The sequence below is a fragment of the Chenopodium album genome, chromosome 14 (assembly GCF_948465745.1).
Source record: "Chenopodium album chromosome 14, dcCheAlbu1.1, whole genome shotgun sequence".
Taxonomy (NCBI): Eukaryota; Viridiplantae; Streptophyta; class Magnoliopsida; order Caryophyllales; family Amaranthaceae; genus Chenopodium; species Chenopodium album.
Genome location: NC_137847.1, coordinates 54,590,919 through 54,606,311, shown reverse-complemented (window position 1 = coordinate 54,606,311; position 15,393 = coordinate 54,590,919). Strand labels below are relative to the sequence as shown.

At 35.7% G+C, this 15,393-nt stretch overlaps 1 protein-coding gene across 2 annotated transcripts; it reads right to left on the bottom strand.

Moving 5' to 3' along the window:
• Positions 1 to 402: 402 nt before the first annotated feature.
• On the bottom strand, positions 403 to 7,835 carry LOC145577609 (leucine-rich repeat receptor protein kinase HPCA1-like). Of its 2 annotated transcripts, XM_081635100.1 has the most exons (19): positions 6,560 to 7,831; positions 6,180 to 6,303; positions 6,017 to 6,088; positions 5,023 to 5,097; positions 4,819 to 4,890; positions 4,556 to 4,717; positions 4,325 to 4,399; positions 4,134 to 4,205; positions 3,880 to 3,951; positions 3,700 to 3,768; positions 3,512 to 3,586; positions 3,352 to 3,423; positions 3,111 to 3,245; positions 2,516 to 2,988; positions 2,260 to 2,409; positions 2,008 to 2,147; positions 1,685 to 1,904; positions 1,365 to 1,600; positions 403 to 1,110 (listed from the first exon to the last, which is right to left on the bottom strand). In XM_081635100.1, the coding sequence occupies exons 1-19, from the start codon at positions 6,645 to 6,647 to the stop codon at positions 595 to 597; spliced, it is 2,898 nt and encodes a 965-aa protein (XP_081491226.1). In that variant the 5' UTR covers positions 6,648 to 7,831; the 3' UTR covers positions 403 to 594. The 2 variants fall into 2 exon arrangements, with proteins under 2 accessions (XP_081491226.1, XP_081491227.1); XM_081635101.1 differs by lacking the exon at positions 403 to 1,110 and having other exon boundaries at positions 1,403 to 1,596; positions 6,560 to 7,835.
• Between the last annotated feature and the right edge of the window lie 7,558 nt (positions 7,836 to 15,393).

The window sequence follows — 15,393 nt, the reverse complement described above, 5'->3', positions numbered from 1 at the left end:
ATTCCCTGCGCATACGATCCTTTATTCCCTGCGGAGAACCCTTTATATATAAGCTTACTATGTACATAAAACAATGCAAGAGTGGCAACATTAATGTTTTTATGGCTTGCAACTGCAACTTGTGACCGAACTAGCTTATACCCCTTTTACATTATTCTGGTGTACTAATAACCATTATTCCCTGCGCATACGATCCTTTATTCCCTGTGGAGAACCCTTTATATATAAGCTTACTATGTACATAAAACAATGCAAGAGTGGCAACATTAATGTTTTTATGGCTTGCTAAATATATGTTGCTTTATCTACCTTCTCTTCTCTCAAACGTTCCTCTCTGTCTCTTATATCATTTTTTTATTTTTTTTACTTTTTATACACAACTATTGTTATAACCTTAGGGTTACACTGTTAATTGCCCGGAAGTTGAGTCCAATTGTCAAGATTGGCAAGAGTACAACTTTTTTTTCCCGTTTTTGAACAATAGCATAATAATCAATCCCAAAAATGGTCATATAGTGCTATTGCCTGATGGGATGTCAAATATTACATTCCTTAAACCACTAATTGTTTGACATAAGTTGAAAAAAAAAGGTGTTACTTTGGCTCTATTTTTGGTGATAATGAGTATCCACCACTGTAGTCAAAGGCACCACTATAAGCACTATAAGTGGTGTCTTTCTTTGCTAAGGCATCATAAGGATGCTTTAGGACACCTTTGGTGGCTCCAAAATCCTTGACGGATGAGGACGTGGATGTTGATCCGGTATCTAACCCATCATTTTGTAGTATAATTTCTATCTCCTTCACCACATCACTCATTGTTGGACGATCCGATGCAGTTTCTTCAACACATTGCACTGCTAGCTGGATAAACTTACTAAACCCAATCAAATTTGGATTTTTTTTTATGACAGGATCGATCATGACCTTCAAGCCACAAAACTCTTCATCATTCTTGTCCATCTTTGTTCTGACCTCCCGGACAATGTACTTCCCCTTCTCGATTGGTTGCTTGGCAGTCACTAACTCAAGCATAACTACTCCAAAGCTATATACATCACTCTTCTCAGTCAATTGTTGCGTCAAGTAGTATTCGGGATCAAGATAGCCCTGCAACACACCCAAAACAAATTAATGATAAAAAAATGGAACAAAAACCACAAATTTCTTCAGGCCATGCAGTCCAGGGGATTTTATAATTATGTTATACTATTGCCGATTGTGGAAGTAATGGTGAGATTCAAACATATGCTAATTGAAAAGGTTAAGAAAAAAGCAATGAAGTTTTCCATGGCTTCAAATCCAAATAGAGAGGATATGAGAACATTTCACAAGGAAACAAGTTCTAAATACAATAATCCTACCAGCGTTCCTTTGACTTGTGTAGAAACATGACCCTTCGTGCTATCAGAAACTAGCTTACATAAGCCAAAATCAGCAACCTTGGCTGTTAAATTTTCATCTAAAAGTATATTGGTAGACTTGACATCCCTGTGAATTATGGGAGGATTTGCAAGCTCATGAAGATATGCCAATCCTCTAGCAGAGCCTAAAGCAATGCGCAGTCTTCTCTTCCAATCAAGATGAATGCCAGATCTGCCTGCACAATAGGTTAAGTATTATAAGGTTGATATCTCTACAATGTTCACAATCATCAACATTTTAATAATGGATAAAAAATTACCGGACAAACTATCTCTGAGCGATCCATTGGGCATATATTCATACACCAGCATCTGTTCCCCTTGTTCAAAACAGAAACCCAACAAGCCAACTAAATTCTTATGGTGAACTCTTGAAAGCAATTCAATTTCAGTCTTGAATTCATGCCCACCCTGCATAGATCCTTGCTGAGCTCGCTTGATTGCCACATTTTGACCATCAGGTAGCACTCCTTTGTACACCTGAACATCATTGCGAGAAAATAATGGATAAGAAGCCGCATATACAATGTTTTCAACTGGGAACAGTAGGAAGCATGAGCTGGTAGGTGATGATGACTCAAACCTTGCCATAGCCCCCGGAGCCTATTTCATTACGCTGTGAAAAAGTATTGGTGCACTTCTTTAGTTCATCATATGGAAACCATCTAGCTCCCTTTAACTGTGGAACACTACCACTGTCTTTTCCACTTGAACCCCAAGACACTGCATCAAAAATAGCACAACAGAAAATGAGTTAATAAGAATTATTAAAACTACAACCAAACCAGAATTCAAGAGGTTACTATGTGAAAATTGCACGGTCCCAATAGCTTACCAAATGGTCTACTCAAACCAATTGCTCTCTCAGCACGTGTTTTCTGCTGTACAGCATAAATGCCTACTCCCAAAACCATTACTACAAGAAAGGTACAAGCTGTAGCAATTCCTGCTATTAAGCCCAAACTAACAGTTCTTCCGTTTGTGGCTGGCAAACATATTCAACATCCATATAATAATCAGTCTATGATTGTAAAAAAAAAACATTGGACATAAGACATAACTGATTGAAGATGTTGATGCTGATGGAATACCTGGGAAGAGATAAGGTGATGCAATAAAATAATATGGTCCAAACTCTGGGGGTGGCTTGAAAGTTTGATTACTAAGATCAAAGCCAATCCTCAGAATTTCTGATCGATTAAAGTATTTTTTGCCAGATGGAAATATTTCTATATGAACTTGAAGGTAGTCATCTATGTTGAAAAAAGGGTTCTGAAGAGAAACAGAGCCAGGAATTAGGCCCAGTTTCACCCATAAGCTCATTTCCAATTTGTGAAAGGAGTTTGCATTAGTCACTTCCCTGAATGAAGGTCCTCGAAAGTACATAGTCCCTTCATATGGATATGCACAATCACAACTCTGGGGACTTAGCTTCTGGTCTGCTGAACATTGCTTACTTCCACAATTAGCTACACTGGTTGAATAGGGTTTTTTTGTTTGCTGCTGAATCTGACAGTAGTCAGTACTTGAAAGTGGAGTGATGCAGACTGGGTTTCCGATCAATCTGTTATTAGATAAAGCGAATTGTGAATGTTGGCAATCATGGCATATTGCTCCTCCAGCCAGAAAAGTAGTCGTCAAAACAAAAAAAAAAAAGATTGAAAATGCACAAGAACTTATTCTCACATCAACGTATTTGTGTATCTAGAGCTAAGAGTCACTGAGGAAATCTTGTTGTTCTCAAAATCAACAAGCTGGAGCTGTTGGCCAATGCTATCACCCATATCCAATGTTCCATTGAATGAATTGTTTCTCATTTTCCTGTCATATTTTTTACAAAGAATTCTTTTAGAAAAGAAGGAAATAAAAACAAAATGTATGTTGTCCTAATGCCTATTTGCTCTAATGCTCCAACCAAATTACTTACACAAGCTGCATCTGTGGAGCACTGAACAGCTTTTGAGGAACAGGCCCTTGAAGTGAACCATACTCAATGATTCTGAAAATTATGTAAATGCCACATCCAAAAAGTTACAGATTCGATAAGTGAACATTTTTGTGGCTGAGAATCTAGCTTAGAAACATACAGTGTAGTGAGAGACAGTAAAGTTGAGAACCATTCTGGTGCTTCTGAGTCGTCAAAGGAGTTGTTGCTCAGGTCCCTATGATGATGAAAAGAACCATCATGAAAAAGGCTATATAAATTTAGAAAATACACTGTATGTATAAATTTAGAATAATATTTCTGCAATAAATTCCAAAAATTCCTCCTTACACGTAGCTAAGAGAATCCATCCCTGTTAAATCTGGCAATGAACCAGTCAGTTTATTGTGCCCTAAATTCCTGAAAGTATGCAAAAGAAAGAGAAATGGAAGCAAAGGCTCAATTATCAATTATGACTTGTTACAGTTCAAGGAAAAATGCTTATTTCATCTAATTCACAAATCTACCGACAATTCAACAACATTGGTGAGATTGTTGAGATTAGATGGCACCTCCCCTGTCAAAGAATTCCGATCAACCCGTCTGCAGAAAACAAAAATACAAGTTCAAAAATATAACAATCAATAATGAAATAAATATCTCCCTCGATTTTTTTCGGTTTAGCACCTACAATAAGTGAGTCGGACAAAAGAGGAGGGGAAGGAGGGGGTATATATATGTGTATAAGATGTTGAGACCAGCTCATGAGATTATCATCAACTCACAGAACTTCAAGAGTCTGAACAAGTCCCAATGTGGATGGAATCGGCCCAGTTAGTTGATTTCCGTCAAAAAGTCTGTTCAAACGGAACCATAGACAATATAACTTAAGATGTTGTAATGATGGTGTACTCATTTCTCACAAACAGAGAAAAAGAAGAAATTTAAGGACCTACGGAGTACTCAAGAGACTTACACATGGATTAAAATCATCTCTGAACGGAATAGCTTAGATGGAATTGAACCAGAAAGCTGATTTTTATTGAAGTGACTGCAAAATTGGATACAGTGAGTTCTACCATTCTTGCATGAATAATTATATAACCTATCTATGAATTGGATGTCAGGACATCATTTGCTCCATATTTGGAACTGCTAATCACCTATTGTAGGAGAGTGAATGAAAGGACATCAACAAAATACTCACAAATGTTTTGCCTTCAGCAAGAGATCCAGGCCTGGTGTGTTAGGTGTTGAGACAGGAATAGATCCTGTCAAGTGGTTGTCTGCCAGATCCAGCCAGTAAAGTTTGGAAAGATTGCCTAGAGAGCGGGGTATTTCACCAGTAAAGTTGTTGGAGTTCAGAGCCCTGTATAAGATAATATGGTTACAGGAACTTGAAACTTCCATGACAATAGAAATGAGTTGAAACTATCAAAATATGGATGATGACATTGAACAAATCATTACAGGAAGGACAGCTCTGCAAGGTTGCCTAGCTCTGGAGGAATTTTACCACTGAAACCACAGCCCGCCAAAATCCTGCATTGAACATTAAAATATTAATCCTAATCCCAGGTTGAAACTTCTGCAAGAAGTATGTATACTTTTATATAGTGATCAAATGCTTACACTAAAGCAATCTTAATAAATTTGGAGTTTGAGAAATCTTACAGAATATTTAGTTTGAGCAGATCTCCTAGTCTTGGAGTTAAAGAACCAGTGAGACCCCGATTGAAAGAGAGATCCCTGCCACAAATATATTTGGAAAGGTAACTTAAGTCTTCTGAGCCGGTATACCAGAAAACTCCAACATAACTAATGAGCTATGTGATGCCTTTAAGTTATTGTTTAGAGCCTATGAAAATACTATGCTTTCTGCTATTTTTCTGTAAGGCCTTCTGCCTTCTTGGAAATTCAGAACCATGATCCATAAATGTTGGTCCAATTCAATATGCAGCATACATTTCAAACCTTGCAAAGCAGTAACCATAGAAAAATTTAATCTTAGCAAGGGATGACTGAACTACTTAAGAGAATTTATAATCTTCACATATTCATGAAGCCTATCATTTGGTTTGTAATTCTTTTCAAGTTTTTAAGTTGAGAATATGATATCCAATACAACAAGATTATGAAATCAGGCAAGTAATGCGTTTTTGCCTCCAAGATTACTTTATAAGACACTTTCTCTTTTAAAGGCTTATAAGTTTGTTTCCAACAAAATTCCCAACTTAAATTAACCAGCTCAGAGTATTAGTCCCTTGGGACACTTAGCAAACTCCAAGATTGACTATCATTTTTAGGCAGGGGACTTACATAATTGCCGGGTCTAGTCAAGCTTTTAAACTAGTAAATAAAAGCAAATATATTATATGTAGATAATGTGTATGTGTGCAGAAGAACGTCTCATACTCTCATTAGGACTTTTTTTAAATTGGTACATGTAACTTGAAAAAAGAGCCTGATTTCACCATATCACAGGTTCTTCACAAGTCCAACAAAGATTCAGTATTCAATTAAGGATCAAATAAACATAGTGATGTAAGTTTTCTATTGATAACACTTAAGGATCCCCCAACCCAAACCCTAGATAATTAATTATACGCAGCCACGTGTAACCTAAGTTGACCTCCAGAATAGAGGATAGTCTGAAAAGAATACTCACAAGGATCTCAACTCTGTTAGCCCACCGATGTCACCACTAAGTTTACCTCCAAGTCCCAAAGTGGATAAACCCCTGGAAAAATGAGTAATACTGATTAAATTAAGCTCAAAGATGAGGATGAAATGATGTAGAAAAAAGCGTTAATTGAGGATAATATGCTCACAGTGCAGTGATCCTTGAACTGTCGCATATTACCCCTTCCCATGGAGTAGCACAAGGATCATCAGACTTGCTCCAGCTAGGTGGTGTGTTTTTCCATTGATCTTTTAGTGATTGGAGGGCTGCAGCTGCACCATTTTAAGCAACAAAGTAGAACAGCAAAGTAAATGAACAACATTCAGTGTCTTTTAAGCAACAAAGACACAGCTGCACCATTCAGTGTCTTTTAGGCAACAAAGTAAATAAACAACAGTACACAGCTCCCATATTGATCAAGATCGGATATATTAATTTGTTAAGTACTAAATGCCTGACAATGCAAAACAGAAATATTCAAATACTAAAGAAAAGAGGAAGGGGGAGGAAGGAGGTTGCAGGCTGTACCATCTCCGGGATCAGTAAGAGACGAGATTAAGTAAATTTCAGCAAAACCCACCAGACAAAGCAGCAACAGTCTGATTGTTGCCACCATGACTGCTTGCAGCAGATTAAGTTTAATTTTGGGAAATTTAGCCAGAAAAGAGCAACAAGTCGTAGCGTTATAATATTGGCCATTGCCTTGCACTTGCAGCTTGATGTCATCAGACACACTAGTGATTACAGTTGGCCCTCTTCTTCAACTTCCACTCATCTTTACTTATCTTGAAAGTTACTCTAACCATCACTTTTGCTAGTGTTACTATAAACATGGCACGGTGCAAATTTGCCAACCCCGACTTTTGAAAAAGCGTCTTCATAATTACTTATGCCCTTTTGTTAAGCTAATTGATTTTAAAGTATTCACTAAGTCACCTATTCTACTGTCACTATTTCAGTGACTTCAATCTACTGATTAATTATCCCGTGCAGTGCAACTTTGGTTGAATTTCTTACGTAGTACTTGATTCAACTAAATTCTCTTTCAATCAGAAAATGAATTCTTCACCAAAATTAAACTCAGCTACAATTGGAAAATTTGCCAATAATAATACCACCTTTTACCGGTCTTCCATTAATGGAACAACCTTTGAATTATTTCAAAATGGAACGACCTTTGATACGCATCCGCCAAAAATGGAACGTGACCTGTTGGTAACCTGTTTAATAGGTTACCTATGACACGTGTTACAATGTTATTGGTCAGTTTTTTTAAAAAAAAATAACAACCTTAAAACTAAAAATAAAATAAAAATAATAATAAAAAAAAAACTTAAAACTTAAAAAAAAAAAAAAAACCCCTAAACAACCCCCTACCCTACCAGACTACCCCCGGAAACCACCCCCTTCCTAGTCCCCCATCCCCGTTTCCGATGCCCCTCCCTTTACCATCCCTGTTTTTGGCCCCCCTCCCTTACCCGTCCCTGTTTCCGGCCCCCCTCCCTTTCCCGTCCCCGTTTCCGACCCCCCTCCTCGTCCTCGATTCCAGACCCCCTCCCTACCCCGTCCTTGATTCCAGACCCCCTCCCTTTCCCGTCCCCGATTCCGACCCCCTTCCCCTTCTCTTTCATCGGTTTCCACCAGCCCACAACCCTATTCCAAACCCCTTCCCTTTCCCGTCCCCATTAATCCCGGCACCACCCCTTCCCCTCCGCAATTTCGGACCTCTCTCCTTACCGAAAACAACCCCGCAACCCTTCCCAGAAATGACCTCAAAACCATTTTCCTTCTTCCGCTCCTATGGCCGCACAACCACATTATCGAAACCCATTTCCCCGAAACCCTAACCTCTTGGGAAAGGATAGAGGCTGCGCAAATTGAGGATGAGGTAGAAGTTGGGCCGCGGTTGAGGACAAGAAAGGGAGGGGGGCCGAAATCGCGGACATGGTGGGAATGGGGTGTTACAATCAAGGACGGGAAAGGGAGGGGTGGTCGGAAACGGAAATGGGAAGGGGATGGGGGGGTCGGAAACAATGGCGAGAAGGGGAGGGGGAACCAAAAAGTGGGAAGGAAAGGGGAATGGGGTTTCCGGGGAGAAGGTTGGTGGAGGGAGCAGGTGTATTCCGGTGAAAGGGGGAGGGGGCTGGGTAAAGGGATTTTTTATTTTTTTTTTATTTTAGTTTTAAGGTTTTCTTTTTAATTAAACCATTAATATTTAACAAATGTTAAAAAATATAAAATATTAACAAATGATGACGCAACACGTGGCAAATGTAACTTGTAAAAAAGGTTACCGGTTTTTTGTTCCATTTATGGAAGATGTGTGTCAAAGGTCGTGTTATTTTGAGATAATCCAAAGGTGGTTCTATTATTGGAAGACCGGTGAAAGGTGGTATTATTCATGGCAAATTTTCCGCTACAATTAATCTAACTCCAAAAAAAAAAAGAAATAAAAAATCTTATTACAGAGTTCTACTAAATTAGATGATTGAAAGATAAATATAATCTAACAAAATAGCACACATGAATCATCAAAATGTGATTATATTTCAAATATTGACAAAATTTAAGTGGATTATCGATTTGTCCGTAATAATTTTGATATCATGTTCCGTAAAAGTGAAGATAACATAGCCTTATTTTAGTAATTAAGGCCTCAAGCCTTCAAAACTACGGACTACGGAGTAGTAGTAGAAGGTGTGCATATAAATGAGTCATGAATGGAGATGCCTCCACAAAAATCAGCCGGATTACCTCTCCGATTCCCAGCCCCTTGGATAAATCATCATCACTACTGTTGGCCGCAACCACGTCAATGTAAAGACTTGTAAAATGCGGTTGCCTTGGAATCAAGTTCGACAGTTTGACTCCCTCGCTCTATTAACTCTGCCCAAGCCACTGTCACCGTCGCTGGCTGCCCCTTTTATGCACTGGCATTGGGATTTTTAATCCCAAATTTCTTACCCTAACACTTTTGCGGGAGGCAGAGGAAATGGGAAAATTCAAGTTTGAGATAAACATGGAAATAAATGGGAAAGTTAAGTTTTTTTTTTTTTTTTTTTTTCTGGAAATAAAAGTTAAGTTATTTTATTAACAATGATGTCGTGGCGTTATTAATTTAACTCGTGTTCCGTTTTAATTGGTTTAACACTTTAAAAAAATTTAAAAAATCAAAAAATAAAATAATGAAAAAAAGTTACTATTAACGTCAAAGGTTATTGTTAATAAAAATTAATGAGGTTGAGGGCACAACTTAGACGTTTGAAAAGGCATGGCCACATCTTACAAACCGAAAAAGTTTGGGGGCATAACTTATAAAAACCCTATATTGTTTTTCACACAAAGTTTTATATATGACTGGCATTATAAGGTTACTTCGTTAGTGTAATAAGGGTTAATTGGTCAGTGTAAAAGGGATTACTCAATTAATATTATAGGGGTTACTTCGTCAGTGTTATAGGGGTAAAACAAATGCATAAAGTTGTGAGTGGAGATTAATTTGGAATGTTAATCTCATATATTAATTGGGGCTCCGTCGAAGGAAATTTTTAGATTTACCTTTATTTTCACTAAAATAAAATTATTTAAATTAAGGGTCTTTCTGTGTAAAAAAAAATATACGAAGTATTTAGTAAAAATAATTTCATTTAAGTAAATATAAATCAGTAATTTTAAAAATAATATAATATAGAATTGGTAAAAATTATTTTAATTTAGTAAAATCAATTTAAACTCAATGAATAAACAGGGCCTACATTGAATTTATTTATGATGTATAAAAATTATTATTATTAAACATAACTTATTTTTACAAGTAATTGAGAAAATACAAGCTTCTCAACATGAGAAAACATTGATAGTTGTTTCTCACGGGGTTATGGTGGTCCCTATGTTGGAAGAAGATGGGGCTAATTTGATCATTTCATGACTTTAATGGTGATGGTAACTTTACAACATTAAACTAGAATAAATTCCCTAGACCCTACAATGGAATTTCAAGAATTTTACAACAATGGAGATCGAGGAATTCAATATAATAAGAAGGAAAACTCACAAGCAAACGACAAATATCTTACGTTTGAGGTTAATCATGCCATTAAATTCTATATATTTCTTAGGGTTTTTCATTAAATTCGGTGCAAGATTGGGGTTTGTTGTGGTGTTGGTACTTGGTAGTGTTGCGGATGGTGTTTCTTGTGATGTTGAGCATCCACAATTGATGTTTATTGAGGATAGGTATATAACCATACTTTGACTTTTAAATAATAATTGCAACACCATTAATTTGGCAGCTCTTTATATATATATATATATATATATATATATATATATATATATATATATATATATATATATATATATATATATATATTACTTGGTTATTTTCCATGCCATGCACGGTAATTTTCAATAACTATTATTAGAATATCATTATAATTAAAAAAAAATATAATTGACAAATTTTGATCAAAATAAAGGATTACGAAAGATATGTTAGATATAAAATGATGTAGAAAATATCAAAATTATGTTAAGAAATTTTTTTATAGCTACATAAATATTTGTGTTAAAGATATGTCAAATCATTTTTATTTTAAGCAATTATATTATATTATATAAGGTTAGGGAATTATTTTTGTATATAAGAGTTGTTTCTTTAATAAAATTTCATTTAGCCAAAAAAAAAAAAAATCTAAGAACACACCAGGAGATGACACGTGTGAATGCTGGTATGTCTTTTAGTATATAGTTACTAGATTAGGTCCCGTGCCATGCACGGTTATTTCACTTAATTTAATCAATAAAAGAAGAAAAAAAAAATTGTATTAAAAAATAGCATAAATAACATACATACATCTATAACATATTTATTATCTTCTTATTTTGCGTATATAAAGAAATGAAACATGAAATAAAACGAAAGGGTCAGTTAGACAAATGAGTATATTAAAACTACATCTACATGTTAGACCATATGAGTGTTTTGAAAATTCAATGATAAATTAGTATAGAATTTTATTTTTTATTAATCAAAATAAGTATTTAAAATTGTGTATTACACTTAGGGCCTGTTCACTTCAGCTTAATTTCAGTTCAGTTCAGCTCCAATCAGTTCAGCTCCTAATTTCCTTCTCTCATAAAATATTCATTTCAGCTCATTTCGGTTCAGTTCACTTCAGCTCAATTCAGTAAATGTGAACAGGCCCTTAATGGGCAGGAATGATAGCCCCATTTTGATATTTAGTCAATTTTTTCCCTAAATTATGATATTATATGAAAGAATTGGAGATACAAACACAAAAATTTTGATCAAATTATCTTACATAATTAAACTCCCTTCATATTTTTATTAGGCTATTCGTATTAGAATTAGTCGATAAACCAATTAAAGTACTAAAAAAAACAAAATTCCCATTTAATAATAATAATAAATCTATTATTTAATAGATTCATACAGAGTAATAATTATGGAAAACAGAGAGTAATAACTAAAAGGAATATATATATATATATATATATATATATATATATATATATATATATATATATATATATATATATATTGATAGGAACTAAAAGGAATATATTTACTATAAAAGATACATGTAAAATATTTGAAATAATATTGTGATAGTTATATTATACCAAACTTCTCAAACAAGATTTTAGCAAAAAAAGAAAGGGTTTTTTTTAGGGAAAAAACTACACTAGGAATTGACACGTGTCATTCCTGGTGTCTGTTTTAGTATTATGTTATAGATTTGTCTCTGTGCAAATGCACAGATTTATAAAGTATGATATAATAATAGTCAATTGAAATAGAGTTAATTGAAATTAAATAACTTATGTAACTCTTTTTTTTTTTTTTTTTAATTTTGGATTTTAATATGTCTATCCTTTAAATTTTTTTTAATAGAATTTTATTTTTTTTAAAAAGAGCATTTTGGAGGGAAAAATTTTCATAAAATCATGTCAAGTGTCCCTCCAGTGATTACTTTAGTATACAGTATAGATTGATGATTGATTATTGATGATTGATTGATTGATTTCTCTCTCGCATTAACCCCACTTGCATATACTCCCTCTGCCCACGATTATCTGCAACATCTGCCGTAAATGGGTGCTTTCTATTATCTACAACAAAAAATTTTCTTTCCTTTTTTTAGTAAATTTTAAAGAGTAAATTGACCACCTTACCCTTACTTTATTTTTTTAAACTTTGTTTAACTTCTAATAATTACACTTACTTACCAACTAATTACCACCTTAGCCTAGCCACTTTGCCGCCTCTACCACCAGCCCAGACGAGCCCATATCACCAGCCCCACCGCGACCAAACCCCCAAATCGCCGCCCCATTCCCCATATCGCCGCGACCAAACCCCCTACCCCTTTCCGTTGTCAATAATCCACCACAACCACTAATCTAAATTCGTGCATCTCGGTGGTTTGAGTCTCGTGGGGCGGTTGCGTGGTGGTTGAGTAGCCTGAGTTCGTGGGGCGGTTGCATGGCCTGAGTTCATGGGGCGGTTGCGTGGCCTGAGTTCGTGGGGCGGTTGCGTGGCCTGAGTTCGTGGTGGGTTTCGATTCTAGATCTGGGGCCGTGGGTTTCATGGTGGGTGTCGGTGGTCTGAGTTCGTGGGGCTGTTGCGTGAGTAGGGGTTGTGTGGTGGTTTCGATGGTCTGAATTCGGTGGGGCTGTTGCGTGAGTGGGGGTTGCGTGGTGGTTACGATGGTTCTGCGTCGGTGAGTGGGGGTTGCGTGGTGGTTTTGGTGATCTGAGTTTGGTGGTCTGAGTTCGGTGAGTGGGGGTTGCGTGAGTGTTGGTGGTTCGTGGGGTGGTGTGGTGGTTCAGCGCCGCCGTGAGTGGTGGTAGTTCTCTCCTACTTAATTGTGTGTTTTTTTTTTTAATTTGGATTAATTATCCCTTCTCTCTCCTCCTAATTTTCAATAATCTTGTTTAAGAAGTTTTGCCTAGGAGTCCGCAAAAAGTGGGTTTGGTGCAGATAACTGTGGGCGGAGGGAGTATATATTTTAGGGAAATTCTAATGGTAACCCTTAATTTTTACTACCTATATTTGGTAATCCATCTTTTAATTTATTTCACAAAATGGCCCTAAATAAAATTAAATTCCATCTTATAGCCTTATTAGGTTAAAATTTCATTCAAATGCAAACCATGGTTAACTTTAATGATTAAATTACTTTTATTATTTCTCTATCCTACTAACCTTTGTTATGGGCGTAATTTCCACAACACAAAGTGACGTCCGAAGGATTGTCTTATTACCAAGACGATGACATGATAGGCGGGTGTTGGTGTTCAAGGTCGAAAGGCGAAAAAGGCCAAAGAGACTAATGTCTATGTCCTAGCAACGAATGACGTCAATGACGCATCTTAGTGATGGAAGTCAATACTCGACGCCTAACATGTAACACCCCAATAATTCTCTCTTCAAACCTGTGAGTACCCTGAACAATATTCAAGAGAATTACTGGCGTGCTACCGCCACGTGTTCAAACGTTAAGGCTATATCAGAAATTAACAGCGGAAAAACTAAATCAGTTATAAATAAGTTTCAAAACCAACAAACAAAACCAAATTAAGTCTTACAACTTGGAACCATTAAGGCCCTTATTCAAAACTCAAACCAATAGAAGTAGTATAAAAATGAAAACGAGTTTAAGTAACTTCAAAAGTAAATAGCAATTAAAATGAGAAAAGCAACCAACACTCCACTCAAGATCCTACCACCTAGATACGAATGCTGCATATGTAAGAACCTGTGGTTAATCTGCTCCCCAATATTACAAGTGTAAAATTTGGATCGTCACAGGATCATTGAAAAGCGAAGGCCATGACCAAAGAAAGACACACAAAGTACGCAATCAGCAAGGCTGAGTACATACAAGCTGCAAACATAATAAGAAATCCCTAGCATGCTACTAATAATCAATCATCACACATTACCAAACTATAGACTCAACATACGAATCAACTATCAGTTTACTAAGACTTCACTATTTTAAAGTAGTTAACTCATCATTTTTATTCATTGGATTAAACAATAGACAAGGTTATCCAACCCATGCTCCATTTGGAACATCAATAAAAGAAAAACCCCATGCCTCCTTTCGGAAACATCAATAAAACATCCAACGACCACGGGCGCGACTCCGTGACCGTAACTAGTTTGAGATCTCATCTAACTCCTAGTTTTTGAAAAGTATTTGAAATAAGAGACTCGTAGATCAGACGGCCTCAAGAAAAGTGCACGGCTAATACCCCGTGTACCCCATCCCTGATTGTCATTACTCCAGATATGCACAAATCCAAAGTTTTGTTACTCATCCATCTTGCACTTTACGTGATTTACAAGTTTAGACTTGGTGATGACTCATTTGCAAAACAATACAATCAATCCAATATCAATTCAATCAAGTAAAGCAAACTTCCAATTTCAATTCTTGATTTATTAGTGACAAGCAACATTTATTATTTATTCCTTTAACTACCTCGGTGTATAAACACCTTGAGTGCATAAAGCACCCCACAATCTTAACCTTGTCATGTAAGACTTAAATTTCCTCCTTTACTCATTCTATCTCCATGATCATGAACGAGTAATAAATGAATTATTTCACCAAATCACATACCTTTGCCTCTAAGCGCATCTTACATAATTAGAGTATAAACAATACTTGCAATATAGAATAGTGCACAACATACGGAAATCACAATGTATAACCAAACAATTTAGCCCAGTCTTCTCTATACATGATACTAAGTTCTCGATCCGTCCCTAAACATGCATCTAAAAGCAAGGTTTCGTAACTCGTACGTACCTTGAGTAAACGAATTCGTATGCCACTTTACTTACTAGAAATCACCTTCTATAAACTCCTCTCCTAAACCAAACAATAAAATTTCAATCAATACTCAAACAATCAAATTTACAGCAATACCAAACTACTTTAAAACCTCTTAAACCATCAAAATAAAGCTTTTAAATTGTTTCCATTAGTCAAAATTAATAATATAACATTCCAACTGTACGTTTATATGCTAAAATCATGAAAATATAGCATTTAATACAAAATTACAGCAACTTTAAAGTAAGTGAATAATCTGAAAATTTGGTTTAAATATATAAAATAACCCCATAAACATAATTACTTGAAATAATCATTATTTAGTAAGTTAGTGTGTTAAAAATCCAAAAATATATCAATTCAATGCAATTAGAGGCTTCAAAGTAAAAAGTATAAAATCTGAAAATTTATTCTTGAGGTTATAATTTAAAGTTCAAAGCTTTTTAATTATAAAATACCCACAATAATTATTTTATAGGATTAGAAGCA

What these genes read in the sequence shown, in the direction of transcription:
- LOC145577609 (XM_081635100.1), bottom strand. Translation starts at nt 6,647, where the DNA reads ATGGTGGCAACAATCAGACTGTTGCTGCTTTGTCTGGTGGGTTTTGCT. An exon ending in CTGCTCAAACTAAATATTCT is followed by an intron (nt 4,891 to 5,022) that starts GTAAGATTTCTC and finishes TGTTCAATGCAG; the next exon opens with GATTTTGGCGGGCTGTGGTT. An exon ending in CTTGCAGAGCTGTCCTTCCT is followed by an intron (nt 4,718 to 4,818) that starts GTAATGATTTGT and finishes TATCTTATACAG; the next exon opens with GGCTCTGAACTCCAACAACT.